The sequence below is a fragment of the Pinus tabuliformis genome, chromosome 1_2 (genome assembly GCF_031772625.1).
Source record: "Pinus tabuliformis cultivar Carrire ecotype Pingquan chromosome 1_2, CPIR1, whole genome shotgun sequence".
Taxonomy (NCBI): domain Eukaryota; kingdom Viridiplantae; phylum Streptophyta; class Pinopsida; order Pinales; family Pinaceae; genus Pinus; species Pinus tabuliformis.
Window position 1 is genome coordinate 889,602,861 of NC_142298.1, and position 27,201 is coordinate 889,630,061.

General features: G+C 38.2%; 1 protein-coding gene across 8 annotated transcripts in view; it reads left to right on the forward strand.

Moving 5' to 3' along the window:
- The window catches only part of ILA (putative protein kinase regulator ILITHYIA), a 356,320-nt gene that overhangs the window by 216,140 nt on the left and 112,979 nt on the right, over nt 1-27,201 (forward strand). For all 8 annotated transcript variants that reach the window (XM_089396177.1, XM_089396171.1, XM_089396172.1 and 5 more), the window contains exons 32-43: nt 2,049-2,171; nt 2,303-2,359; nt 2,475-2,585; nt 2,696-2,887; nt 2,972-3,145; nt 17,937-18,047; nt 18,149-18,218; nt 18,301-18,379; nt 18,508-18,610; nt 18,714-18,884; nt 19,048-19,170; nt 19,265-19,378. In XM_089396177.1, coding sequence (XP_089252303.1) covers nt 2,049-2,171; nt 2,303-2,359; nt 2,475-2,585; nt 2,696-2,887; nt 2,972-3,145; nt 17,937-18,047; nt 18,149-18,218; nt 18,301-18,379; nt 18,508-18,610; nt 18,714-18,884; nt 19,048-19,170; nt 19,265-19,378 — 1,428 coding nt within the window. The remainder of the gene's footprint in view (nt 1-2,048; nt 2,172-2,302; nt 2,360-2,474; nt 2,586-2,695; nt 2,888-2,971; nt 3,146-17,936; nt 18,048-18,148; nt 18,219-18,300; nt 18,380-18,507; nt 18,611-18,713; nt 18,885-19,047; nt 19,171-19,264; nt 19,379-27,201) is intronic.

A 27,201-nucleotide genomic window follows, 5' to 3' on the forward strand; every position in this document is an offset into this window, starting at 1 on the left:
TCTTGGGACCTGAGTTTTCCCCGACCTATTTTTACCACCACCACTCTTGTGCACCTTTTTCTTCATTGTTTTTTCGGGTGGGGGGGAGGCGACAATTATAGCTTGGGTTACAAGGTTTTACTAATTCATTGTTGACCCCTTAAAGATAAAGTGTTTCATTGCTCATCAGGGTTGGGATAATCAAAGTTGCCCTTTATTTAGATAACTTATGCATTAGCCAAGAACTTAGTGAGGGCTAATGAGGAGGGTAGAGCTTAGGTAAGTGTTTTGTGCACTTACTTTTATTTATCCTTGCCAATATTTTGCATTTTAACATTATGGCACATGCTTTTTCTTTTCTTTTTGCTTCATTAACCTCTTAGGGAAAAGTTTCTGAGCACCTAATCAATGGTGAGGAAAATATGGAACCAATACTGGTGATAGATATCGTTCAACCTAGAGATTGGATGTGGATGCAAGGGAGATATGGAAATTGCTAAGTATGGAATACCATGGACAAGCAACATCAATCAGGGCATCCTATCTGTGCCCCCTCTTAGATAGTGGAAAGAAAGGCCTCAAGGAAGGTCACATTGGAGTGGTGTTAAGTGATAACCACCGAGGTGAAGCATGGGAACAAGAATACAACCAAAAGTGGTCTATCATCCAATTCAACTTGTGATTTAAGTTGTATGAAACTCCGAAACATTTGGAAGTTTTGAAAACAGGTACGACTTGAGACCCAACCCATGGAAAATGGAAACTTCGGCTGAAATGTCATATATATATGCATGTAAGTAATTTCTTTACAAATATGTTAAGGATGCATTATCTTGCAAGAAAAAAAGAATGAGATGCATAAATGCTATTTTAGAAGGAAAAGCCAATCTATATTAACTTTCATAGTTGATTACATGATTTAAAATCCAAAATTATCCTTTATAGGTGAGGTTGTACATCTAAGATTGCAAAATCAACCTTTATGCGTGGGGCTCCACATCCAAAATCGACCTTTATATGTGGCTATATGTGCTGAAAATGAAATAAAACATGAGTTAATGACAAGTACAGTTACATATCTTAATAATCCTCATCCTTGTCCTCATTAACAAAAATAGAACAAGGTGTTTTTTAAGCAGTACTAGAATGTGGATTGATTAGACATAAAATATTTTGTGGTGTTTCCAAATCAGGAAACACCACCCAGGCGTTTTGGTCACGTTTCGACAGTGTTTTGGGGCATTTTGAGTATGGGCATGTCAGCTTGGGGGGCTGTTTCTTGCAATATAGCTTGTGATCGATACTAGAATGCCCTTAAACTTCTTCTTCTTCTTGTTTTTTAATAACCAGAGGAATCGACAACTGGGTCCGTCTCGTACTCGCATGATAGGGGGTCAATTTCTGCTGCTACCAATATACCTCTGGGGCCTACGACCTGTCCCCTCCGTAGACCTGGCTACTCCAGGGGACTTGAACCTTGGATCTCTTTGTTTACACAATACTTCATATTATGGTGATCCAATTGAGCTGCACCTTTGGGACAAAATTCCCTTAAACATTAAATGAAAGCAGTTGAATATAAAAATGGTTAATGTAGCTCATATTTGATGAGCCATCTTCATTGGATGAGTAGGCACACTGACTGCAGCATGGATGGGAGGCTTCTGAGGTTAGTTATTTGTGGATCATCATAGGGTTGCTGGTTGGCAAGCTAGAATAATAGGGGAAAAAATTGCCCCAGGGGTTACTAACTTGGGAAATGGTGAACATGCCTCAAATTATTGTTAATGAAACATTATGCATCGACATGTGTGATAATTCTCCCTTATCTGCAATTCCTTCCATGTTCTAGTTGTAGCATGAAACATATCTGATAATTTACCTTGTTAGTCTATGTAGCATCGGTGCAATGACTTTGTTTTGCTGTAGACAAATATGAATGAAATATCTATAATTGTTGCAAGTAGCATTTTTTGTTTTTGTTTTTAAATTACCTCTAAGTAGATAGATATGGTAGTTCACTACTTTTTTTCACAAATTGATTAATATGATATTCCATTTGTCACCAGGGTTTGGAGGATAAAGCTTGGAGGACTAAACAGGGGAGTGTCCAGCTACTGGGAGCAATGGCTTACTGTGCACCTCAACAGCTATCGCAATGTCTTCCAAAAATTGTTCCTAAACTGACTGAGGTTTGGATCAATGAAGAAATCTTGAAGTAAACTTTGGGATTGCTTAGGGTTCTAAACTATCACAATCTTTGTTTTATCTAATTGTCATATTGTTGGTTCAGTAATCTAATGCTTTGTCATGGACATTGCAGGTTTTAACGGACACACACCCAAAGGTTCAATCCGCTGCTCAGATGGCTTTACAGCAGGTAAGATGCCTTGTATCTGAGTGTCAATTCCAATCGTCTCTATTTTGTTCAATATTTATATCTTATTCTTCTATTTAAATAATTGTCATTTGACTGGTGCTATCTGCATTAACAGGTTGGCAGTGTGATAAAGAACCCTGAAATATCTGCACTAGTTTCAACATTACTTTTGAGTATCTCAGATCCCAATGAATACACAAAGCATTCCCTTGACATTCTTCTGCAGGTATTATTTATAGTTATGTCTCAGGTCTTCTATACAATTTTTTGCGAGATTTGATATTGTTTATTTATTACCAACGTCTAGTATACCTTTATCTCTTACTGTTATTGCAGACAACGTTTGTCAATACTATTGATGCTCCATCGCTAGCATTGTTGGTGCCTATAGTCCACCGCGGTCTTAGAGAAAGAAGTGCAGATACTAAAAAGAAAGCAGCCCAGATTGTTGGAAACATGTGTTCTTTGGTAACAGAGCCAAAGGATATGCTACCATATATAAGCTTGATGCTTCCTGAAGTGAAGAAGGTATTGGCAGAATCTTTTTCACTGTCATGTGTCTTAGTGAGATATTTTGGTCAGACATTTCTAATTAATTTAAATTCTGCACAGGTTCTTGTAGACCCTATACCAGAAGTACGTGCTGTTGCAGCTAGAGCTCTTGGGTCGCTCATAAGGGGCATGGGTGAAGATAACTTCCCGGATCTGGTGCCTTGGTTACTGGAGACTCTGAAATCAGATAACAGCAATGTTGAGCGATCAGGAGCTGCACAGGGCTTGAGTGAGGTAATTGAAATTATGCTAATTTGTTTTTTAATATCAATTTGTGGCATGTAAGAGATTTTGCCAGTAATTTATAGTTTACTACTGAAAATGTCGGTGCCTTTAGGATTGCATTACATTATTTGCATTTTGGCATATTGAAGAGTCATATGGAAGCAAAGCAATTGTAAGCCAGTAAGCACTTTTGGTTCTCTCCATCTTATTTTCAACAGATGAGTGTGGCCTCATCTTATGTAATTTTATGTTAGTGCATAAAGATTTGAGCTTGAAGAGGTGTCTTTCCTTGCTTCTCTTTGACTTTAATGCTTATGCCCGTGGAGCTCTGTACCAGTTTCAGTTAACTGCAATTTATTTCCTAATTCTTCGTCATTCCTGACTGCAACTAGTTTTATTGATTCAACTGTTCTTTGTTATAGTGACTGCCTTTCATGTCGGAAAAGGTCTTCTAAAAAGTTATCATTTCTTTCTTCCTCTTACATAACTTTTCCTTTATACATGGATGTTGGATCATCATGGTCCTGAGTTGGAACCCACTTATTCCTATAAAAGGGACAGAATATTTTATTTTTGAATTTGACTTATAATCTGGCATCAGAAAGCTATTTCGGATGATCTGAGGAGAAAGTCTTAGATGTAGAAGTTGATATGGGCACACATCAATAATGCAAATATGCGCATATACAAGAGAACATAAGAGAGCAAGTATTTAGTGTGGGAGGAATCTTGTTTCCATGTACATATATGCTGTATACCCCTTTTTACTATCTATACTAAGGAGTACAGAACTATACTAGAGTGATCAAGATTCATGAAGTCTCTAGTCATATGCAGTAAAACAGGTGAGTGATTAATTGGGGTTGTTGCTGCAAAATCTAGCAGACCTTGTGATGGGGTGCACAAGGTAAGGGCTGTTGAAGAATGTAACTAGGTTCAGTCTTCATAATTGTATTTGAGAATGAAATGTATTTATCAAAAGAAAGAAAAAAGAAATTATTATTATTATTATTATTATGACTTATTAAAGCATGGGTTTCATGCTTGGGTCATCATGTTATAGGTCAAATTCTCCATTGAACACTTCTAGGTTTTGTCTTGAGTCATTAGAGTCATTGTCCATTTTATGAGACCCTTTTTGGGCTTTTGAATCATGTAAAAAGAATTATTATTGAGTCAAATAAGTCATTTGTTACCTCCACACCAAGTTGGCCCTTACCTGATGAAGTCAGCCTACATTAGGATAATTCGACCCATAGAAGAGGTTATATATAGAAGTGCAATTCGATCCATTTACTCACTTACTCAAGAAGTTTGATACACAAGGAGGAGCAGAAAAAGTGCGAAGTTCTTAGAAAAGAAGGAGAATTGTAGGTTAAGGACAAGATTGAAGTTTTTGGGCTATCTCTCTCTCGTCTGAAGTTACTGGGCTACTGCTGGGGTTGAATTTTTGCTGCTGGAGAGGTTGAAGTTTTGCTGCTGGAGAGGTTGAAGTTTTGTTGCTGCTACCAAGTCGAAGTACTACTGCTCCTAGGTCGAAGTTCTGTTGCTGCTACCAAGTCGCAGTACTACTGCTACTAGGTCGAAGTTCTAGTGTTGCAAGGTCAAAGTTCCAGGTCGAATTTGCTACTGAAAGATTATCATTTGAAGAGGAAGGAAGGGCTGACTTGGTAATTGGAGGAAGTTTGTGTCTAGGTCAAAGAGTCTTGGATTATCTCGTCTTGTCTTGTGAAACAAGTGAAGGAAGAGTTGTTGATTGGGTTTTTCCTTGTATAGGGGTTTTGCCCTAGCTGTCCGCCTGCATCTGGTGTCCCCGATCTTCATGTTTTGTATTTGATAATTGCTTGATGAAACAAAGATAAAAGAACATAAGAAAGTTAATAAGAACACAAGAATATCACAAGTAATTATCATCATAAGAAAATATTTCTGCCTTTTTGATTTTCCAACATGGTATTAGATTTAAGGTAAAGAAGAAGGAAAAAAGCAACCTGAAGATCTATTGAAAGGAGAATAAAAAGTTTTAAGAAGTTGAATAAGGGTCATCAAGATCATATAAGGAGACAAGCCTACCATCTTTAAGAACCATACTCATTGAAGGAAGAAAAACAAATAAGAATGAGCCTCCAATTATAGGGCATTGAAAAAGACGATAGATCTCATCATCAAGAATAAAGTCTTGAATCTAGTCAAAGGAAAAGTAAAGAAGCATATAGATGAATCAAGTGAAGCAAGGAAAGCATAGTTTAGAGAAACAAAAATATTGGCCATGAGCCTAATAGTGGATAGAATAAAGGAACCTTCAAGATGTCCAAAGGGCCAAGGAAGAAGACAGGCCTATCCAAGTTTGAATGCTACAATTATCACAAGATGGGTCGCTATAAAAATAATTGTCCTGAGAATCCAATTAATAAAAGAAGAGATAGGGATCAAGCAAACTTTGCCAATGAAAGTTCACCAAAGAAGAACAAGATGGAAGGATCCAAAGTTAAAGACCTATTTTCTAGGGACTCTTAGGAACTCTATCCCTTACATATCCTTCTACTCTAAGTTTTGAATTGTTTTCTTTTATGTTTTGATTTCTAGTACTTGTAGGTCTAACATGCTTTGGAAGAACATTTTTGAGTTATTATAGGTATCCCTCAAGATTGGATTAAGAGGGAGCCCTCACTATTTTATTAAAGATAAGTATCTTATTACTTGTATTATCCATTTATATTTTGTTTCCTTCTCTTATTTAGATGAGTTTGTACAAGATGCTAATAACATCTCTAATAACATATTTTTCATATTTAGGAAAGACTTGCTAAATGCTCAAGCGTTATGGAGAAGACCTCACAAGACAAAGCATGATAGAATTTCTATTGGAATTTATGTCTTAATAAGGCTTGTCTAGAAAACAACTCAAAGGTAAGTCTTAGCCCATAAGCTTTGTTCTCTTCGTGATAAAGGTATATTCATTCATTCTAATAAATCTGCTTTACATTGCTAACAAGTGTTATGTCTAGGACCTTTGAATCATAAATGTTCTTATTTGGGTGATTAATCATTAGATTGAATCTACCCTCATTAAAATCATGTTTATGGAACCCTAAAAGGTTCTCTGTAAAACCCTAACCTAAGGGTATGTTAATGTGAAAAACCCTAGTCTACTTAGGGTTACTGATGAAATGTAGAAAATACTATTCTTTTGATGTTTGGGGTTTTGATATGTTATGTTTGGAGTTTTAGTATCGTTATGGAAACCCTAGTCCTTTAGGATTGGATGGTAATGACTATGTATTGAATTCCTAGACCTTGAGGCTTTGGTAAATTAGGGTTTATGAGCAAAACCCTTATAATATCTAGAGTAAGCTCCTAGGAATGAAACCCTAGGTGTATGTTTGGTCGTGTGATCAAAACCCTAGCCTAATCAAGATTGTAATGTGTCTGACTTTAAATGTATTGATATTTGTGTCTTGAGCTTACCTAATGGATATTGATATGCTTGTACATGTTTAAGAAATCCTAGATATGTATATATGCTAACCTAATTGTTAACGGTCATAGTGTAATTCTAGGGTTTGTAACAAAGTCCTAGTAGAAGTTTGATATTCTAGGATATGGTGTTATTGCTTCAGATATGATGATAAAGTCTAGTGCTTACAAAGAGTTGGTCATATTGTTGAAACCTTAGATTGTGCTATGATTGGTTTTGATTGTTGATATCTAAGGCTTAGTGTCTCAAAGATGGAATCTAGGGTTTGCATTAAATCCTAGTAGAAGTCTAACATATAAATTCTGAAAATTGTTAGATGCATTATAGAATTGTAATTGTTTGAATTGGTTCTAGGGTTTGCAATATATTGTATAAAGAGTTTGTCACATCTCTGAAAGAAATATTGAGACCCTAGATATAATGAGACTAATATCTTGATTGAGTTACTTTAAATCATGTGATCTAGGGTTTATAACCAAACCTGAGCAAGAAGTTGAAGTATAGAAGTATGTGTCTCTTTTTGATTATGAACCTAACTAAGTTTAGGTATATAATGCTTCCATTATTGTATGATATAGTTAACTTCATGCTTCTATATATCTATTTGGTTATACTTGTTGTTTAAGTTGTGTAGGTACATAATCTTCAAGATGTTGAAGATATCTGTAAGAAAAGTTGACTTGATTGGCTAGCATTATGAAGGAAGTTATATGAATGATGATGATCAAGATGACTCTGATAAGAAGGATTGAAGCCAAGAAAGATTCTCCGATGTCACAGAAAGTAGTTGAACTCCCTAAGTTAAGGGGGAGCCTGGATAAAAGAAAGGGTATATCTCCCAAGTTGAGAGAGAGGGCATATTATAGTCATGATGAACACCTTAAAGAAGAAATTGGAGAATATATATTGAGGTGCTGCTAAAAGAAGGAAAGAAAGATTTGGTTGTAGAATACATTGTTGCATGTGAAAGAAGCTGTATGGTTGAGGAAACTTCTATCCAAATTCATTTGGGAAGTCTCTAATGTTGATTTAGGATAGCATTGGATGTGCTCTAGCCATGAAAATTGGTGGAGAGGCTAAAGCACATGAGATCTCCAAGACCCAGAAATGGTTTGGGAAGATTCTAACCGATTTGGGAGATATTAAAATAATTAATATTTTTAATGGAGTTCCTAAGTCTAAACTTAGGAAGAATAAAATATTAATGGATTAATATAAAACTGGGTTAGAAGGTTCCAAAAGTCATGGATCAAGCCAAATCTAATGTTAGCCTTTGATTAGAGATTTAATCTCAGCCGTTGATGGACCAACAAGAAAAGTATAAGAGGAGGCTTGAGGGTCAGTTGGAGAACACACCAGAGTGATCAATCATTTGATTTTCTAGAGTGGGGTTTGCTAAGAGAAATCGAATTTGTGATTAGTTGCGGCGAGGGGCAGTGAGTACAAGGTAGAGAGGCAGGGACAGTGTCGAGAGACCAATGCAGAAGCAGAGAGAGGCAGATGTAGAGCCAAAGGGAGCCACGCAGAGGCAACAGAGATTGCGCAGAGTCAGAAGGGCCTGCGTCATCCATGCAGAGGCAGAGGGAGTGGTGCAGAGAGCAAGAGAGGCTACACAGAGCCTCAGAAGGCTGACGCAAAGGGTTTTAGGCTGACACAGAGGCCAGGAGGGCTTACGTTGAGCTTCAGATTATGCTGGAAAGGGTTTCTTGGAGCAGACTTTCCGAATATCTGCTTCTGAAGAGAGGTATTGTTGCCGGATTTTGTATTTCTGTCGGGTGAGTCGGTTTAGGCACCTAGTTGTACTCATATAGACTACATAATAATAAAACCCTTTGAATAGCTGTGCTGGCTTTCCCGCATTGGGTTTTCCAGGTACATTGGTCTGAAAATAACGGTGTCACTTGTGTGCTTGTTTTATTTTAGTTGATGATCTGTAAATGTTGATGCTGTACTTGTGTTTAATTTCGGTATTTACATGGTAAATAACTTGTTAAGTAATTAAACAAGTAGGAAGAAATGAACCAGATAGTACAGGTAGAATTTCTAACGGGTTAAACTTAGAAATTCCAACATCTAAGTCCTACTGTGATAAGTTGAGACAATCAAGGCAACATCAAGATGTCTGAAGACCCCGAAGGTTTATGTTTACTTATGCATTTGAAAGTTTGTTACTCATTGGGGTTGTGATTGTTCAGGTAAATCTCTCGAAGTTTTGGAAGCATTCTTGATGTTACTGATTTGTTTGATCAGGAGAGATTTGATGTGTTGAGGCATTGTGTGTAATACAAAATGCCTGGGAGGACATCTGGCCGACCTGTGTGTTAATGTCTAGTTCCCGAAGTCGGGAGGGTGGCGTTGGTCATAGAGCTCTAACCTTGCATTACACACCTAGTTGCTTGGGTTGGTAGTTAGCAAGTAAGTTTGATGATACCTAGAGTGGCTGAAAGCTTTAGTCCATCTTAGTCACTTCACTTCAACAATCTCCCTCCTGCTGTTTAGTGGAGTTGCACCTCAAGGGAAGCTTCCTTGTATTCACCTATAAGGATAAGGTGATGCAAGTAGTCTAGGTCAAGAGAAGTTATGTTCGACATGGCTCAATTCTTCTTGGTAATGGAACAATTTATCATACATCTTGACTAGATAAAGGCTTCTACACGCTAGGGTTTATTTATAAGAAATGATAAAGGAATACTCAGGCACATAGAAGTCAATGAAAGAGTTTACTTAAAGATTAGATCCACAAGGCAATAATGTAAACCCTGAAAAAGACTTCTAGTTGAAACTCGGCTATGGTTAAGGGTTTCCAAAGAACAAAATTGTTGAGGAAGGATGATGGCCCTATTGAGGGAATGTTTACCACAACAAAGGTTAGATTTTCCATTTAAAAGGTATAGGGAGGTAAACCCTAGGTTCTTATCCACAAACATGCATCCAAACTACACTACAAGCAATTCGGTCCTAGAAAAAAGCCCTAGTGGTTTGCCTTAAAAAGCCTAGGAGATATTAAAAAGAGAGGAAATCTTTTACTTTTGAATTTTTTTTTGATCAACACAAATTTACTAGTGCCTAATCCTACTTGGGTTTATGGGGTTTTGGGGCAAATTTTGGAGAAAAAGTACAGTCGATTGGAATAAGGGTGAAATATGTTTTCCACTTGTGAAACCCTAACTATCTTTTTTGTAAGGGGAGAAATTAAATAGAAGATGCACACTAGGAGTTCTTCTATGTATTTCAAGGAAGAATATATTTAAGATGTAAAACTTAACCAAGATTTCCAATAAATAATATGCTTTTAGTCATGAAAGATAAATAAACCCTAGCATTAATTCATTCACATGCAAAATAATGAAAAATTAACAATAAAATCACAATTTCTTCTAGGAAAAGACCTCCTTTCAATTCCAAAAGAACGTCTCCAATACAACAGCGAATATCTACAAGCGAATGCTCCATAAAAAGCACATCTCTACCAAGTACTGAAAAGACAAAGGTGATTCACACTCTTCTAGGAGAGGCTGAAATCTCAAATGCGATGATAAAAAATAGCAGGAGAGGGATCCTCTATTTATATGAGGTATATTCCATCATTTTACAAAATAAGTATTCTGAGAACTAGTAACTTCTGAGACATGAGCAAAAACAACATGATCAGTGATTGAACTTGTACTCAATGCAGACTGGCTTTCTGATGGTGCTAGACTACACTCTGGTTCAATCTGATGAATTCTCTGTGATTGAAATGTATTAGTGGAATACATCAACATGTATCCATTTTTCTGAGAATGCATAGTATTTGACTGATCTTACTCTCTCTTACTCAGGGAGATAATAGCCTAAACTTGTCTTTCCAGGGTGCATAGTGTCCATCAGGCAACCTACTCATCATGAGATCTGTCCACTCAAACATGCCATAAAACAGGAGTGTCCTTTGCTGAACCATATAAAGTGGTATGTGAAATACTGGAATCTTCTTCTGCAATATATAATGACGATGTGCACAAATGGCTCACTGAAGAGCTTCTTCAATAGAGTGGCTTCATAGTAAGCCATGCTTGTTGTTTTATACATTCTGCTTTAATGGTGCTTCCAGAGTAACAGACTTCAGTCTTTGATTTCTTTTAAAAAGAAATGAAGGTGGTCCTCAAGAGATATAGTACTAAGATGAGCTTTCCATTTATCAGACCAACAGTGTAGTTCAGATTATACTTGATCTTTCATGAGCAGCTATCAAATATATATACGAGGCTTATCCTTAAATTGTCTTAAAGTCTTTGTATCAAGGCATACACCAGTGTTGACTATGACTGGTTCAGCAGCTTCTTTATTTTGAGCTTAAGAACAAATCTAGGTCTTTCATCAACTCCCTCTTATTTGGACAAACGTCATCAATAGCTGAACCCAAACATCATAGCTCCCTCTGAAGCCTTGCTTTGGGTAATCATCATGAGCTGCCCAGATTAGAGATGAAAATTTCCATGAGGTTATTGGAACAACAAACTTTTAAAAAACTTCAGGTCAAAGAAGAGAATTCGGAAGTCCTTCTTCATTCAGAGAGAAGAAATCCTCCTATGAGATTAGCTCAAGACAATTGTATTATTTTTCATTGCTAGATGAAAGCTACCAATGTATCAAATTACCGGATCCATGAAGAGGAGGGGTCCTTTTATATTAAGACCATTCATTATAAGATCCTTGCTTAATGCAACAAAGATGTCAAGGATCTGTAGTGCACATTTATCAAGGCACCTCTGCTGAGGGGTAGTTACAAAGAACTACACCAAAGTGCTATGCACTTCTTCTTCTGGCAGTTCTTCAAGATTGAAAGCTTCAAGTGTGCTGCAATTTCTTTTACTGTAGGATCCCTGTAGCTTCTTCTTAGACTGTCATGATGTCATGCAGGACTGAAAGGAGACCATAGATGTACCATAGAAGAGCTGATATAACCAAGCATCTCTACTGTGCAGACTTTTATTTCAGATCTTTCAAACTTCCAGGATCGTTCCCTTTGAGAGACTCAGGGCTTCTGCCTACTGACGTGTCTTCAGCAGAATCTCTGCTCTGAAAGTTCAAGGAGACTGTTTCTTCAAAACTAAAAGAGGATTAATTCTGTTAAACAAAATGAAAAACTTCCACTGCTTGATGCCAGAAGCTATCCTTCTTTCCAATGTAACCAAAAATCTATATATAGTGGGATCTCAGTGTAGCCACTGTAAATAAAGGAAACCTCAATAGGTTGGCTCAACTGATGTAAGAAATATATGAGCTGATGTGGATTGTGCAAATCAAGGATCTCATATAGAGGCATATATTCTTATCTCTGTATAGATGCATTAATCCTTTTATGCTATTATCCAAAACGATGATGAGCCTTTACTGATGATTCATCGTCCTATGTCTCCTTTCCTAGCCTCTTTTTGTATGGAGAAGATTGTCAACATACTATCCATGGCCATGACTTTTCCACAACTTAGATTGTGAACAAGTCTTATCATCAGAATTTCCAAAAACTTGTCAAAATGCCATGACTGCTTTGTACTGCAATACATATACCAATACTTCTTTCAAGGCTGACTGTATGTATGTATGTAAGATAATGTTAATAATGGTCTGCCTATAGAGGGATAAGAGGCCACACTTACTGCAGAATAGATGAATTCTTATAACTGGAGTAAATATGGATCAACTTACATGACTGAGATGATATCCATACCATACATAATATTCTGAACTTATACCCTGATTGCCATAACTTATACATATATGGTTCAGCCATACTTTCATGTGCTGAGAACTTGAGATTGCAAAAGAATGCGATGAGAGCAGAACCATACAAGATGCTGAACAGTGATCGAATCACATCTAAAATATAGACTGTAGGATTGTTCCAATTGTGTCAAGACATATTCAAAGAGATTGAGTCAACTGTATTATGTCATGTACAATAGGGACCATGATATATGAGATTGAGCAATACCATTTTCAGAGGAACCGAGCCAACTGAGTGATGCCATGTAAGACAAAGATTTCCCTGGCATGTAATTATAGCGAGGATTCTTTGAAGATGGGATCCATTCCAAGGATCTCAGAGAAACATCTCCTACGCTATCCCTTTGTGGTAATTCAGGACCTTATTCCTGCTGCAAGCCTGATGATTCGATTTTTCACAGCAGTTCTTTTAACTCTTCAAGCAGGGAACCATAGTGGGTCGACCCTTCAAAACGGAGTATTCTTCCAAAAAACAAAGGCACAGAAGAGTCAGACTTGACCAGGGATAAAGAGAATACTGAACTGCTGATACAAATAGTGATCATAGTGATTATGCCCAGAATTTGATAAAGAAAATTTGGATTCATGGAACCTTCTGAAATATATTCCGGCCTAAGATTTGGTACTCTTGAGTTATGCCCAGGACTGTGATTTCATGGTTAAGAAACTCAGCTTCAAATGTAATGAACCAAAAGGGATAATGATGATACAGTCTCATGCTTGACTGAATAGGACTGCTAAATAATCCTTCGAAAATATATTACTGGAACATACCTTGTTGACTTCCAACTTTTTCCCATGATGATTAAGTTGCTCTTGGATTGGTGCCCATGTTCACTGAATAGGGCTTGTAGAAGGCCTACAGATTTGACATTCTTGAACCCTTCCACAGAGGGCTGAAGGTATCAATGAAATTCTTCAGATGCTCCTTAGTGATTGCAATCTCTTTAAGCTTGGTCTTGTCCTCACCTGAGCTCTGATTCCATGTTAATTTTTGGAAACATGTTCTTTGCTTAGGATAGTTACTTCATTCAACCATATGCCCATTAATCCATTAGCAATCACATTAAACAATATATGACAGTAACTAACGAAAGAACATAAATGATAAATGCTGAAGACAAGCCAAGATAGAAGAACACGAGAATATGGCTCAAGCCAGGGAAAAACCCCAAGATGGGGAAAACCCTTGAACAATTCTTCTTATTATTCTAATCAAATGTACAACAGAGAAAGGGAGAGTACAGTCAGAGTCAATATTGACTTGCCAAGATGATGACTAGTATCACTGTCCAAATGCCAAAGAAACAATCCAAAATTCTGCCTTTAATCACATTCCAGTATCCTGCCTTTAGACAACAACAATCACATTCTGTCCTGTTCAGTGGTCAACGGTGGTAAAAACATTTCCTCTTTGGTTTGACCTTCTTTAGTTATAAACTGAATTCTGGTTAGGGTTTATTGTCTCATGGCTACAAACCCTTTACTCTCCTCCAAACATCTTTCCAAGGCTGCGGCTTTCCTTTTAATGTCACTGTCCACATTCTAAGGCTGGTTTGGGCTAGTTTCAGCCCTCAAGTTTCCCCACAACTCACCTGATGGCAGTGACTTAGATTTATGACCCCAGTTCTAGCTTGTTTAGGCCTGCGGCCTGTTTGAAATAACCTCTTAGAGTTGCGGCCATCCTTCTCAAGAGGAGTCCCTCAAAAGTAGCCCTAAACTGCCCTCAGGGCTGTAGCTATCTTGCTGTTGGATCTCGACCTGTGGGAGAGGGTAAATACAACCTAGGATATGCATCAAACCAACTCAGATCTCCTTTTGGCAGCCTTGGCCTCCTGTCTAAGGAGCTCAGCCTATTTGGAGGAGAGAGAACATGCAACGTAACGCCAACATATCTTCTGAATTGTCCTGAAACCAACGGCAGTCTACCTATAGCTTCTCGTCCCTGCAATAAGCAAATAGACTCACCCAAACCAGACTCAACCTCTGCGTCTTGCCATTATCACCACTCGGCTGCCTCAGAGATGCAAGTGAGATGTATCCAATGAGGTTGGAGAGTCCTTTCCTAGTATAGGAGTTGGAGAGGAGTTTAACTTGGTTAGTTAACCCATGGGTATTTCATAAATTCAAAATCATATTTTTCCTTATCCAAATTCAATGATCCGTAGGGCGATTTTGGTCCTCTTGAAAAGAGGAATTCAATGCTATAACTATCTTCCCAAAATGAGCTTTCCAAAGTGGAATTGGCCTTAGTTGCCAATTTTAACAAAGATACTCCAATAGCCAGTCCAAGAACAATTGTGAATTTGCCAAAGAGGCCAAAATCCCAAGTCATGATGATGATTCATACAAATGAGGTTATATTCTATTTATGACGATGATTCATACAAATGAGGTTATATTCTATTTATGACGATGATTCATACAAATGAGGTTATGTATTTATATGTGTTTAACTAGGTCAAATTATGCCTACTAGCCCCTCAACATTATTAAAATGGGCAAGATACACCACATGGTAAGAAACTGACCAAGTAGCTTTACAAAATTATGAATTAGCCATCCAAATGCAAGCCAAAATGGACATGTCATGCTGGTGTAGGGCAGTTGGAAGGCCGCATTGAGTCCTCTTTGTGCCAAAATGTGCAAGAGGGCTCCTGAAATCTCAAACTAGGGGATGACGGTTGACCCCTAACTCTCCATTTAAATCATCATGTGGGGCCCTAGTTTGTATTTGGGGCAGAAAAATTGGTCTCATGGGTTTCTTGATGATTGAATAGCTAAGTTGCACTGACACACACACACACACACACACACACACACACACACACACATATATATATATATGACAAAATAAAAAAAATTATCTTATCGTTCATCTTTTAGAATCTAGATTCTATATTTAAAAATACATAATTATCATCATGAATTCAATATAAACAAATCATCATCATCAATTCAATGTAAAGTTTAAACATTGTCATCATCATTAATGATTATTATAACATTCAACATAGCATCAAATTTCTGTTTGCAATTTCGATCATCAACATCATCACCAAAATTAATAATGCTAAATGCACACTACATAGTACAAATTACAAAATGAACTATGATTGGCAGTCTACTATCATATGACATATTATGGTATTCAATGTTCATTGTTCAAAAGTTTAAAACATCATCATAAATTACTCTTACATATCATCAAATATTTCTTCATCCATGTAATTAAGAATCAAGATACACATCAACATTTGGATCCTCTCCATGAGTGGGAGCATTGGTGCCTTGTCCACTTGAAGATGCAATTATTGGTGCCTCCTCATCAAACAAAGTCATATGAGGCATGGCATTCAGTCATATCCAAGTCAGGCAGCTCTGGAAATGGATCCAAAACCCTTAAAAATGGCAGAAGCGTTTTAGAAATAGGATCCTACATTTCCAAAAATACTGAAACGTTTCAAAAATCAGATCATGCATTTCCAAAAAAACTGAAACGTGTCTGAAATAGTATCCAGCGTTGCCAAAAAAACTGAAATGTTTCAGTGTTGTTTCCATGTTGTTTCGTACCCATTTCCATTTCTGAAATGCTGAACGACATTTTTGGGGTTTTGGAGGGACGTTTCCGATAACTTAGTATAATAGCCTGTAATCTGAATACCTAGGTTCTATCCTATACTTCTTTTGACCTGACACTCTGGAGTATTACACTCGTCCTCCTCTTCAGCTTAGTGCTGTTGTATGGTGTGTCTTCTCCCTCTCCCTAGCCTTGCTTTTATATCTTTACTTTGACCTAAATCCCTAACCCTAAACTCCAAAGTAATTGATGACCGAGATTAGATCTCGCCTCATTTGAGATCAATGGCTGAGATTAAAATACAATCACTATAGTAAATTACTTTACTTTTCCCAAGTTTACTTTAGCTCAATGAGACAAAATAAATTATAATACTTATGTTCTTTTCCTAAGTTACCAAGTAACTTGCTCAACCTAGAGCAAGTATCTTAAGCAGATCTTGTGGGCGACTTATGCATGCCTAGACACTTAGGCCTGTGCAAAAGCTGCCCGAGCTACAAGCATCAATAGATTGGCACCACCATGATATTTCCCTCAATCAGGAAGGAAAGTTTCTTTCTCTGATGTCAGTGGACTTGCTGGCTGGCTTACCATTTGGTTGACGTAAAGCCTTACTATAAGGATGGACAAAATGATTGCACTTTTCTAAGGCTTTCATGCATATGTGTTCGAGTTTAGAATTATAGATTAGCACATGATTAATTGCTGCAAAGTGTTGATTGCGGTACTATACAGTTACACTGTTACAGTATCAATGGCATTTTGAAAGGAAATCCTTGTGGAATCCCCTCTCTTCCTGAAAACATCTGGATAGAGAGCAGCTATTCTGAGTCAGTTGATTTGATTTGAACCCGTGATCAATGCCTTGCCCATCAGAACCATGCCTTGGGTGGATGTTCAACCAATTGTGCTAACTGTTGGATCTTATAGTGTTAGTTGATAGATACATATTCATAAGGTTTTTTACTCCATATGACCACGGCCTTGACTGTTAGGAGAAATGGAATTCCTCCATTTTGTGCTACCACCAATAATATATAGCAGGTGCCTTTGAGCATCGGTCACTCCCTGTAGGATATCATCCACCAATGAATCAGTCTTTTCACAGTGGTTGATGAAGCTGAGGGCAAGCCTACATCTGAGCCTCCTTGCTTTTCCTTGGCTGCCAGCTACAGCAGGCGTTGATATTCTCTCCGTCCTCTGTTTTGCTGAGAACTTAGATTTCCAGTTTCGAACATCTTTATTGTCTGCGCACAATCTCTTCTCTTATACTCTCTCATAACTAGACATTTAGCAATTAGTTTCTTGTTTGCATGTAGACCTTAATATTTTTATGCTGTCAGCATTGATCGAGGAGATGCTTTTACACTTAGTACCTGAACTAGATGTGCTATCTTAGTCCCTTTTACCTACTTTTGTGGTCATTTGTTGGACATCAATACAATTATCTTGTATTATTTTACATGGAAGCATCTTTTAAGTGTTGTTTATATGCAACAGATGGTGGAGATGTAGGAAACTTTTATTATTTAACTACAGGTGGTGGAACTGAAACAATTGATCTATTTTTTTTGTTTTTTTTTCATATAACTGGCATCCTTTAACAGCATGACAGTTATGGCAGAAACACTTATTTTCTGTATGGCTAAATTTTTGGTGTGCTTGTACAGACCTGCCTATTTCTAACTATAGAACGTGCAAAGATGTTTTCAAATGAAGTATTTTCCCCATTGTATTTTCACTTTATGTTAGTTTATCATTTTGGAACTCATGGGATTTTTATATACACATCTAGACACATACCCAACATGGAGATTATATAGGTATAGATTGCATAGATTAAACTTCGAAATGTGCTAAAGTACATAAGACAGGTGTAAATCATTGAAATTTGAATTTTTTTTTTCTCTTTTTTATGGCCATTGTTGTTTATATATGGTTTAGATTTGATTTCTTCTGGTGATCATATGTACCAGGTGCTAGCTGCACTAGGTAGGGAACACTTCGAGCTGGTTCTTCCAGATATCCTTCGAAATTGTTCTCATCAGAAGGCATCTGTTCGAGATGGCCACCTGACTCTTTTTAAGGTAATTTATTGTCTTTATCAGACAGTGAGGACTGCTAAAATATAACATGTAATCCAGATGTTCATCAATATTTTGTTATCTGATAACTCTCATGTGTTCAGTACTTTCCGAGGTCTTTGGGGCCCACCTTTCAAAATTATTTGCCCCGTGTATTGCCAGCGATACTGGATGGTATGTAACTTTGCCTGTGAAGCACTTATCTTTTAGCCTTCATTTTAAAAATGTGATACTAAATTCACTGTTTGGATTACAGGCCTTGCAGATGAGAATGAATCTGTACGTGATGCTGCTTTGAGTGCTGGTCATGTTTTAGTTGAGCACTATGCCACAACGTATGCATTGCTTTGCTCAGTTTGGATTGATGTTAGGAAACTTTGGGCATGTTGCTTTAGAAATCAGTTTTCACAATTAACTTGTGAAACCACTTTTAGGGAACTGACCAAATTTTTGTTGAATTTAGATCATTACCGCTCTTACTTCCAGCTGTTGAAGATGGTATTTTCAATGATAATTGGCGCATTCGTCAGAGCTCTGTAGAACTTTTGGGTGATCTTCTTTTTAAGGTTTGTGGACTTAAAAAGTTTTGAAATTCCTTCACATCTTTGTGGAGCCAAACTGGAAGATATTTCTTTCTAATAACGCGGTCAATCTTTTGATTTAACTCAGGTTGCAGGAACATCTGGAAAAGCAATTCTGGAGGGTGGAAGTGATGATGAAGGCGCAAGCACTGAAGCTCAGGGTCGTGCTATTATTGATGTTCTTGGAAGAGAAAAGCGTAATGAAGTTCTTGCAGCAGTTTATATGGTTCGATCTGATGTGAGCTTGACAGTGCGACAGGTATTCTTGGTCTGAAGATCATTATCTTTTATTGTTACCTGTGCTTAAGAGAACTTATGAAGCTGAATTGTACCATAGTTTTCCTTCTTTCCCATATTAAAAACATGAAAGGAAGCTTTGTATCAACTAATAAACTATCTTTGATTTGATTTCCTGTTTGCAGGCTGCATTGCATGTTTGGAAGACTGTTGTTGCCAATACTCCTAAGACACTTAAGGAAATTATGCCAGTTTTAATGAATACCCTTATTACTTCATTGGCTTCAGCTTCATCAGAAAGACGACAGGTTAGCTTGTGTTTATTCTCTCCACTGAGATTTTAAGTTGAAGTTCTAAATGGACATCAGATACAATTTGCAAAGCATTTCTACTTTTTTTCAGGTTGCAGGTAGGGCTCTTGGAGAGCTCGTTCGGAAACTGGGAGAAAGGGTGTTACCATCAATTATTCCAATATTGGCTCAGGGGCTGCAAGACTCAAATGGTAGTAGAAGACAAGTAAGAACTGGGTTCGTGTATCTTTGATTTATTCCGTCTTTTTGTTTATATAGAATTTTCACAAAATGTGGGAACAGATACCTGTTTTCAGGTTTTGTGTAACTTAGATATTCGAAAACAGGCATGCCGTGGGGGTATTACCCCCCCAAACCAAGTGTTGGCATTGTGTTATTTAAATTACTTAATATTTTCAATTTTTTTTTTTTTTTTTTTTTTTTTTGATTTGGTTGGTTTTTGCTAGTTTTTTAAATAGACACATTATATTTGGCAATTATTTGCAAGTCTGAATAAAATGATCAAGAAAATAAGAATGGTTATAGAATTTATGTCATTGATTGTCTTTCATCAGGCATTTGTGTGTTTTCTGCTGCTCCCATGCACATTTAAGGCACGTTTCTAGGCATGAAACATGCCCTATTTGGGTGAAAAGTGATCTGTTTTGAGCTGAAACGTTTCAGAAACTTGATCTGTCATTTGGGGGCACACTTCCAAATCTGGAAGTTTCCTGGAAACATTTTCCAACATCTGGAAACACATCTCTGTTCCTTTCCAGCCCAGAAATGAGGGGTGGGTGATGTTTCCTGCAACATCTTTCTCAGTCCTCTGGCTTTGAATCAATGGATGGCTGAGATGCGTCAACCTTGAGTCTTCCTGGTCCAGAAGGGGTGGGAAGGAAGGTTGCGATTCCTGCTATTTGAGTAATTTCAAGAGAATCATTGGGAACCTCTTTTTAAGCATCTCAGATACATCTAATGACAAAAGAGCCATATGTTATGAACTGATCTGAGAACCAGTACTATCACTTCAAGGAAATTTATCATTAATCTTGTTAAGATGACTGCTGTCCTTGATCTGGCTAATGAGAAGGGATTTCTAATTAGAATTCCCTTCAAGACAATGAACTGTCCACTTAGATGCTAAAATATGCCCATGTCTTTGGCTGAGTCTTGTCTGAAATGAGTACTTGTCTGACACTTGCCGAATAGATTTTTGGGGCTTTTCAAGAATCACTAGTCTTGGCCGAACTCACAAACTCACCAGACTTGGCACAGCCTTGTCTCAAACTCATATTGCACTAAACTTGCTATAATTGAACTTTTTTCCTTATTTGCTGAGTTTCTTTGAGTCTTGAGCTGAGCTTTTCCGAGTTGGCAAGTTTTGCCCCTCAGGCCAGCATAGTTTTTTTTGAGTCAAAATCTGACAACTCTGTTATAAATGTTGATGAGTCCAAGACCACTATCCTAGTTTGGCTTTGCTTGGTCCTTTCTGGGAAACACCAAGGTTTGAAATCAACAAGGGGATGTGCTAGCGTGAATCTTTTCATTCTCCAAGAGTTGCCTGCTTTGTCATTGAATCTCACCTCTCTTCCTTGTGGAGGTGTGTTATATAGGAATTTGGGCAAGAATGAGGAACGAACTTAGTAGAATGTTTCTTTTTGAAGGGGAGGTAAACCATTGTGTTCATCCAACATATCTGTCTATGAGTCAATGATTTGTTGTCTACAAGAGGGGTGGAGCTTCCTTTGTTGTGTTCCTTGACTTACTGAGCAAAACACAATGACATGAATTTTCCAAGAGTGGTTTGTCTAACCTTTGTTTTTCTAGAAACTACATGAGGGAAAGTAGAAGTGGTACTCAAAAGTGACAATGCACATGACTATGTTGTGAAAGGTCTTGTTACCTACCATTTTGTGGGTGATATCCCTAGATTTTTTTTTTTCTAGAAGATGGTCTTCAACCGACAACCAACAACCCCTTGCAGCGACCAACTAGCTCATTGTGCCACTTCTCTGCCACTTGAGCCAGCCATGTGGTCCCTCACCCATCTGTCGTGATGATATGTTTGAAGGTGGGACTACCAAACCTAAAGGTATGCCTTGTCATTTGGTAATTGAGTATTGTAGTTTACTTATCATGGAAACTTTTGGGCATGGATTAATGGGGGAATTTGACGAAAAGAGTGGGCTAGGTCTGTGCTCTTGTCCCCTAAATCTCTTTTGGATGTTAACCTTGGACCTTAGTCTCGTGGGATCTCTTTTACTGACCTTTGGGCTTTAGGGATGGTATTTCATGGTAAACTCTGATTTTGGTTGCGCGGTCTCGCTCCCTCATCCACATATATCATTCCCCTTCCGCTCATTATAACCCCATTCATCATTCCTCCCACCTGGGTCCACATTCCTCCACTGGTTCCACATAGGGTTAGCCTTCCCCTTCCCCTTGCCCACACCTTGGGCCAGGCCTAGAATGAGTCCCGAGCAATTATTAAAAAAAATCATAAGAGGCAAAAGACATATAAAGAAAGGTGGAAAAATCAAGGTCGGGGCACCTCATGCACCACGATTGCTCCCTCCTATACATTATATACCCAAGTGTGGGCTTCCCTTTTATTAGCTACCCTTGTACCCCAACATGTGGCCCAGGGCTGCCCCTTTCATTCCCTACTCCATTCATCTCTTTATCACATGCCACCACCCTTTGAAGGATGTACCTTGGACATACTATCCCCTTTAAAAGTAGAAACCACCTAATAGGATACTTGGTTAACTCCATTTGGAGCTTGGAGACATTAGCACATGCCAAAGCCCATTATGGAAGGGCATGCCATTATGAAATGCCCACCTGTTGTCCATGGTTTGTAGGCTATTTAACTCAGTTTCCTTAAATGACTTGTTGTACTGGAAGGTTAGGGGACGCATCGGATCTTATGCAGGATTGCAAATGGTCTCCATATTGGGTTTGGTCTCTCTATTCAGGGTCCTAGCCCTCCAGAGGGCTACATTGACACATGTAGGGTGTGTGTTGAGAGCCATGGGCCTCCATAGCAATGGAAAGCACTCTGTGGATCCCAGAGATGTTCAGAGATTGCTCGAGATTTACCTATTGGATGATGAAGATGCACCTGGTTCACCATGCCCAACCGACTCCACAGTTGTACGATGCACTTGGCAGATGACTCATGATTTGTATGCTAATGTGGCATCAAATACACCATCATTTGAGCCCTTACAGTCTACAGGCATCTTCGACCTACTTGGAGACCCATGAGGTTACTTGTGTGGCCCACACACCCATTGGGAGCACCACAGGTTTATTATTTGGAGAACAAGGGGCCAACCTCTTGGCCACTATTTTTGGGAGTCATATTCATCATTGTGGAACTTATGGACTTCATCAGGCTTCTTAGAAGTCCCAACGACATGTAGTATTGACCATTCGACCTCTTAAGAGGCTCATTCTTTTGTTTATGAGCTAATTTGGTGGGCTTGTCACCAAAAGTTAGTTATTTTGCACATTATTTTTATTTAAGCAGCTAATGTAGGCCCAAGTAGCTAAATCGAACTCATTAAAAGTGTATAAATAAAAGTCGTGAGGATTCATTTTAGCATCATTACTTGGATTTGGAACTAGTATCTCTTTAGAGACTTTTGCTATCCTTCTTGGAGGACAAATTTTTGGAGCATGGAATGAATTTTGATGTTTGGATAATTTTCATATGTCTTGGAGCTTGTTGATGGATTTTTTTTGGATGGTTGGATATATTCTTATACGTGTAAGTACATTTTAATGATATTCTTTCTTTCTAATTGTGTCACATACATTATTGTTGGGATTTCTCTATACTAGGGCTTATTTGCTACATGCGAAGTTGTGGAAATTTTGTTTCTGGATAGTGAACGATTCATGTATGGGCCATGTATAATGAATGAATTTTCCTAGGGATGTTTCATTACTGAAATTCATCTTGACAAGCCATTTACCTTGCAAAATGAAGTATAAAGTCTTGAAGCTGCTTTTGCTGCTGCCCTAGTGCTAGACAAAGTTGTCTTTGAGGCCTCCTTGACCTAGAAAATTCAGAGGTCCATAGTCATATTTCTACGTGACTCCAATCTCCCCAAGGGATTAGGCACTAGTCCACCCAAAGATGATCACCTTAAACCTATTCTCGTTCTCCCCTTTCCTCTTCTCTAGGTCTAGTCCTTTAGGTCACCTAGGGCAACAATTATCTCACGATCTAGCCATCAAAATACTTCGATTTTTGGTCCACAACTGCGCTAGTGTGTCCTCAAGAAGCCCTCCAAATTTCACGGGATTCCGACAGTGGGCTCTTGAGATATGGCAAGCCCTAGCTCGAAGATCAATTCTTGCCCTTGGTTTCCCTTAGGCTAGAAACCTCACTGGGATCCTTTGCATTTCCTTTTATTGAAAATTCATTTCTTGATCCCTTTCCCCTCCCTAATTAGGTCAAGCACATCAGTGGCTGCAAAATCCTATCCCCTTGACCTAACCTCGAATCCACTTGGTCCTGTGTGGTTCCATACACTATCAAGGTTAATTCTTCAAAGATCACCTGGGACCCAAGTTTTCACAAGAATTATAGGGCTTAGGGATCTCCTTTATAATGCACATACTCAAAACCTAACCCTTGAAATTCTCCCCAAGCCCTTCCTTGAGAGCCTTCCATCTTGTCTTCCAAGACAAGCAAGGCATATATTTGAGCCTCTCTTGTGAATGAGCTTCCAGGATCACCCCTCGCCCTATCATTGGTCCATCCATTTCGTGATCCTTATTATAACGAGTCTCCTCCCATTGGTCAAAGTCCGTAAAGAGTAGGGAGCTTTAACCGAGGTGACAGTGGGCTATCGCTCCATTGTTACCCTTAGCCCAGAAGTAGCCCTTCAAGGATCCCCTTTTAGGACCCCTGCTAGTTTGAGGAGTAACATGGTCCAACAGAAAATGAGATGGAGCACTTTGTATTTATGAGACTATGTTGTCGGGATTCTTTAAGTCAATGGATATAATACTAGTTAGGATCACAAACATTTGGCAACTTTAGGTCTTTTGCCAACATTTTGGACATTGGATTCTTTTCATTTCCATTTTCCATGATTATTGAAGTGGATATATTCTAGATATAACAATTTGGGTGAACGAAGCTTGCTTATGAGTTCCATCATAGTTCTTGGCCATTAAAACTAGGCGTGGATCCATTGTATATGGGCTAGTGATTGTTGATTTTGGGTAGCATCATATGTGCTCTAGCTTTGAAATTTTTTGGAGGGGCTAGAATATATGAGATCTCCAGAATCCAGAAATCATTTGAAGAAATTCCACCTGGATGAGGAGTTATTAAAATAATTAATATTTAATGGGTTCCTAAGTCTAAACTTAGGAAAATAAAAATATTAATGGGTATTGATAAGAATGTGGTTGAGAAACTTCTAAGTGATGAGAATCGAGTCTGTTTTAATCTTAGTCGTTGATTAGGGACTTAATCTCGATCGTTGATTCATCAACAGGAAAAATATAAGAGGAGGCTTGAGGGTCAGTTGGAGATACACCAAGTGATCAAAGAGTTTGATTTTTCTGGGGCGTGGTTTGCTGAGAAAGTTGAGCTAAGTGATCTGAGTTGCAGTGAGGGGCAGTTCAGCAAGGAAACTTCAGTCCGAGGTCGAAGAATACATAGCAGAGAGGCAGAGCAGCACTGGGAGAGACAATGCAGTCCGAGTAAGGGTGACGCAGAGGCCGTAGGGGCTGACGCAGGCCCTTAGAGGCAACGCTGGGGATATTTTGTGGGGTAGTTCAACAAATCAACTTTCTAAGTAGAGGAGGCTCATTGTGGAGGTGATGTAGATCCTAGAGGAGGTGACACAGTTCCAACGCAAAGTTTGGAGTAGCCATCGCTGCCCAGCACTGGGAACAACCGGGTTATTTGTGGGGTTTGATCATCCAGTTGCTAAATTTGCCGGAATATCTGCCTCCGGATAGAGGTACTTTTGCTAGGAGTTTTCTTTGTTGGCTGAGCCATATTTGGCACCCTAGTAGTATTCAAGAATCTGCTTAATAATACAAACGCTCTATATGCTGCACCGGTTTTCCCGAATTGGGTTTTACCGGGGACAATTGTCCAAAAATAACAGTGTCCCTTGTATGATTGTCTCAGTTTATTTCAGTTCATGTTTTGTATGTATGTGTAGGCCGCAATAGTGTTTTTCGTTGATGTTTATGTAATTAAATAAATTGTTAATACAAAGAACAAGTAGGAGATGTTAAACCAATAATTGCAGTAGGGGTTTCTAATGTGTAGATTCAGAAATTTTCACAGTGATGTCTATGTTAGAATCTTTAGAGTGATATTATTGAGTTTAGCAAGCAGGGCCAAAGCTTTCTTAGTGACCTTTTCTTGAAGGACCCTACATTAGTCATCTTCTCATTTTTTGTCTCAATCGAAAGCATTGTACTAGTAGGTTCCAAGTTTCATGCTTTACTTTTGAGATGGCTCTTGGAAGTGGCAAGGGATGGAGATTGAGAAATCAACCTTTTTTGACACATATGGTTGTTTTTAAGTTGCAAATTCCATTTTCTAGGGAATTAACATACAATGCTTTCAAATACTTCTTAAATGTGGAAATAACCTATGAATGAGCTTAACACAAAGAGTGTCTTAGCTTGAGCTTTACGAACTTATTGTTGAAGACATTGATAAAATGTTGAATGGATTGCATCGAGATTTGTTGAGGCAATAGCCAATTTGCCAACAAAGTGTACTTGTACCCTAATGGGCTTAAGCTTCTTATGGAAGGCATCCTTGCAATCCCTTTTAGTGTTTATGTTGGTTGTTGGTTGCCAAATGTTGGGTGTGGGCCTGTAACCATGTGAGTCATTGTCTCTCCATGTGAACTTCAATGCCTTGGTTCTTATTCATGTATGTTAGGTTTGATTGGGTTTTGAAATAAGCTTTCATGTTCTGTATCTAAGCATCAAGGTTGTCGATATTGAAAGCCCCATATAATATAGGCATCAATAGATGTCCAACTTGAATGTCTACTGAACATTAGGAAGAACCTGGGGAATAACGGGTTGAGGTTGAGGCTAAGGTTGATCTTGTTAATTGATGAATAATTGTTGGAGCATATTTTATTTTTGCATCATTTAGCCTTGAACTCTTTTTATTCTCGATCATGTTGCCCCTGCATTTTTGTGGCCATGAATTTGATAAGGTGGGAGTACTTGGAGTCTTTCAATTCCTTTGTGCTTTTACAAGAGCCATTATGGATTGAATATGGGATGAACCATATGTCACCAAGTGTGTGTAATGTTCTCGGGAAATTAAATTTTCAAGAGACGAAGTAGCCTATTGATCCACGTAGGCTATAGTCCTTGATACCTAATGTTTGGCCAAGTTTTGGGAAACTAGGGTAGAAAAAACCTGAAGTTGGGGTGTGATGTGAATTTCACTCAATTAATTAGAGAGAGAATCCCATGAAGGAAATCTATAAATACAAGAGGGTTGGCTTCATTTGGATTATCATGGGATTGGATCATTTATGTTTATTTTTCTTTGAGCATAAGGCTCTGAGGGTTTTAAGACCCCTTCTCTCCTATCAATTTTGGTGGTTAAAGATTCCACCCTAGTTGATAACTTATTTTCTTTTCTATTTTCCTTTTCTTTTTACTCTGTTCTGGCATAGGGTTATTTAAAGAGGTTATGGTCTGAGGAAATCAAGTCAAATGAATTCTTTTATGGCAACTCCTAAAGCAAGGAAATCCAAATTCATCACAGAGGTCAAGAAAATCTCGTTTTGGGTGCAAACACTGACGAAATTCTGAATCAGGATCTAATTTAAGGTCATATGGATTATTCTGTGCCAACAATGACATTGCTCCCGAGGCTAGCAAGGGTCTTGAACCTTAGCGAAGGACAATTCTAGCCAATCCGAGGGCATCTTGTGGTCTCAACACCATTCTGTGCCCAACCCGAACTTTTGAAGTGGTTCTATAACATATTTGAGTTTCCATGGTGAATTTAGAGGGTGTTTCCAG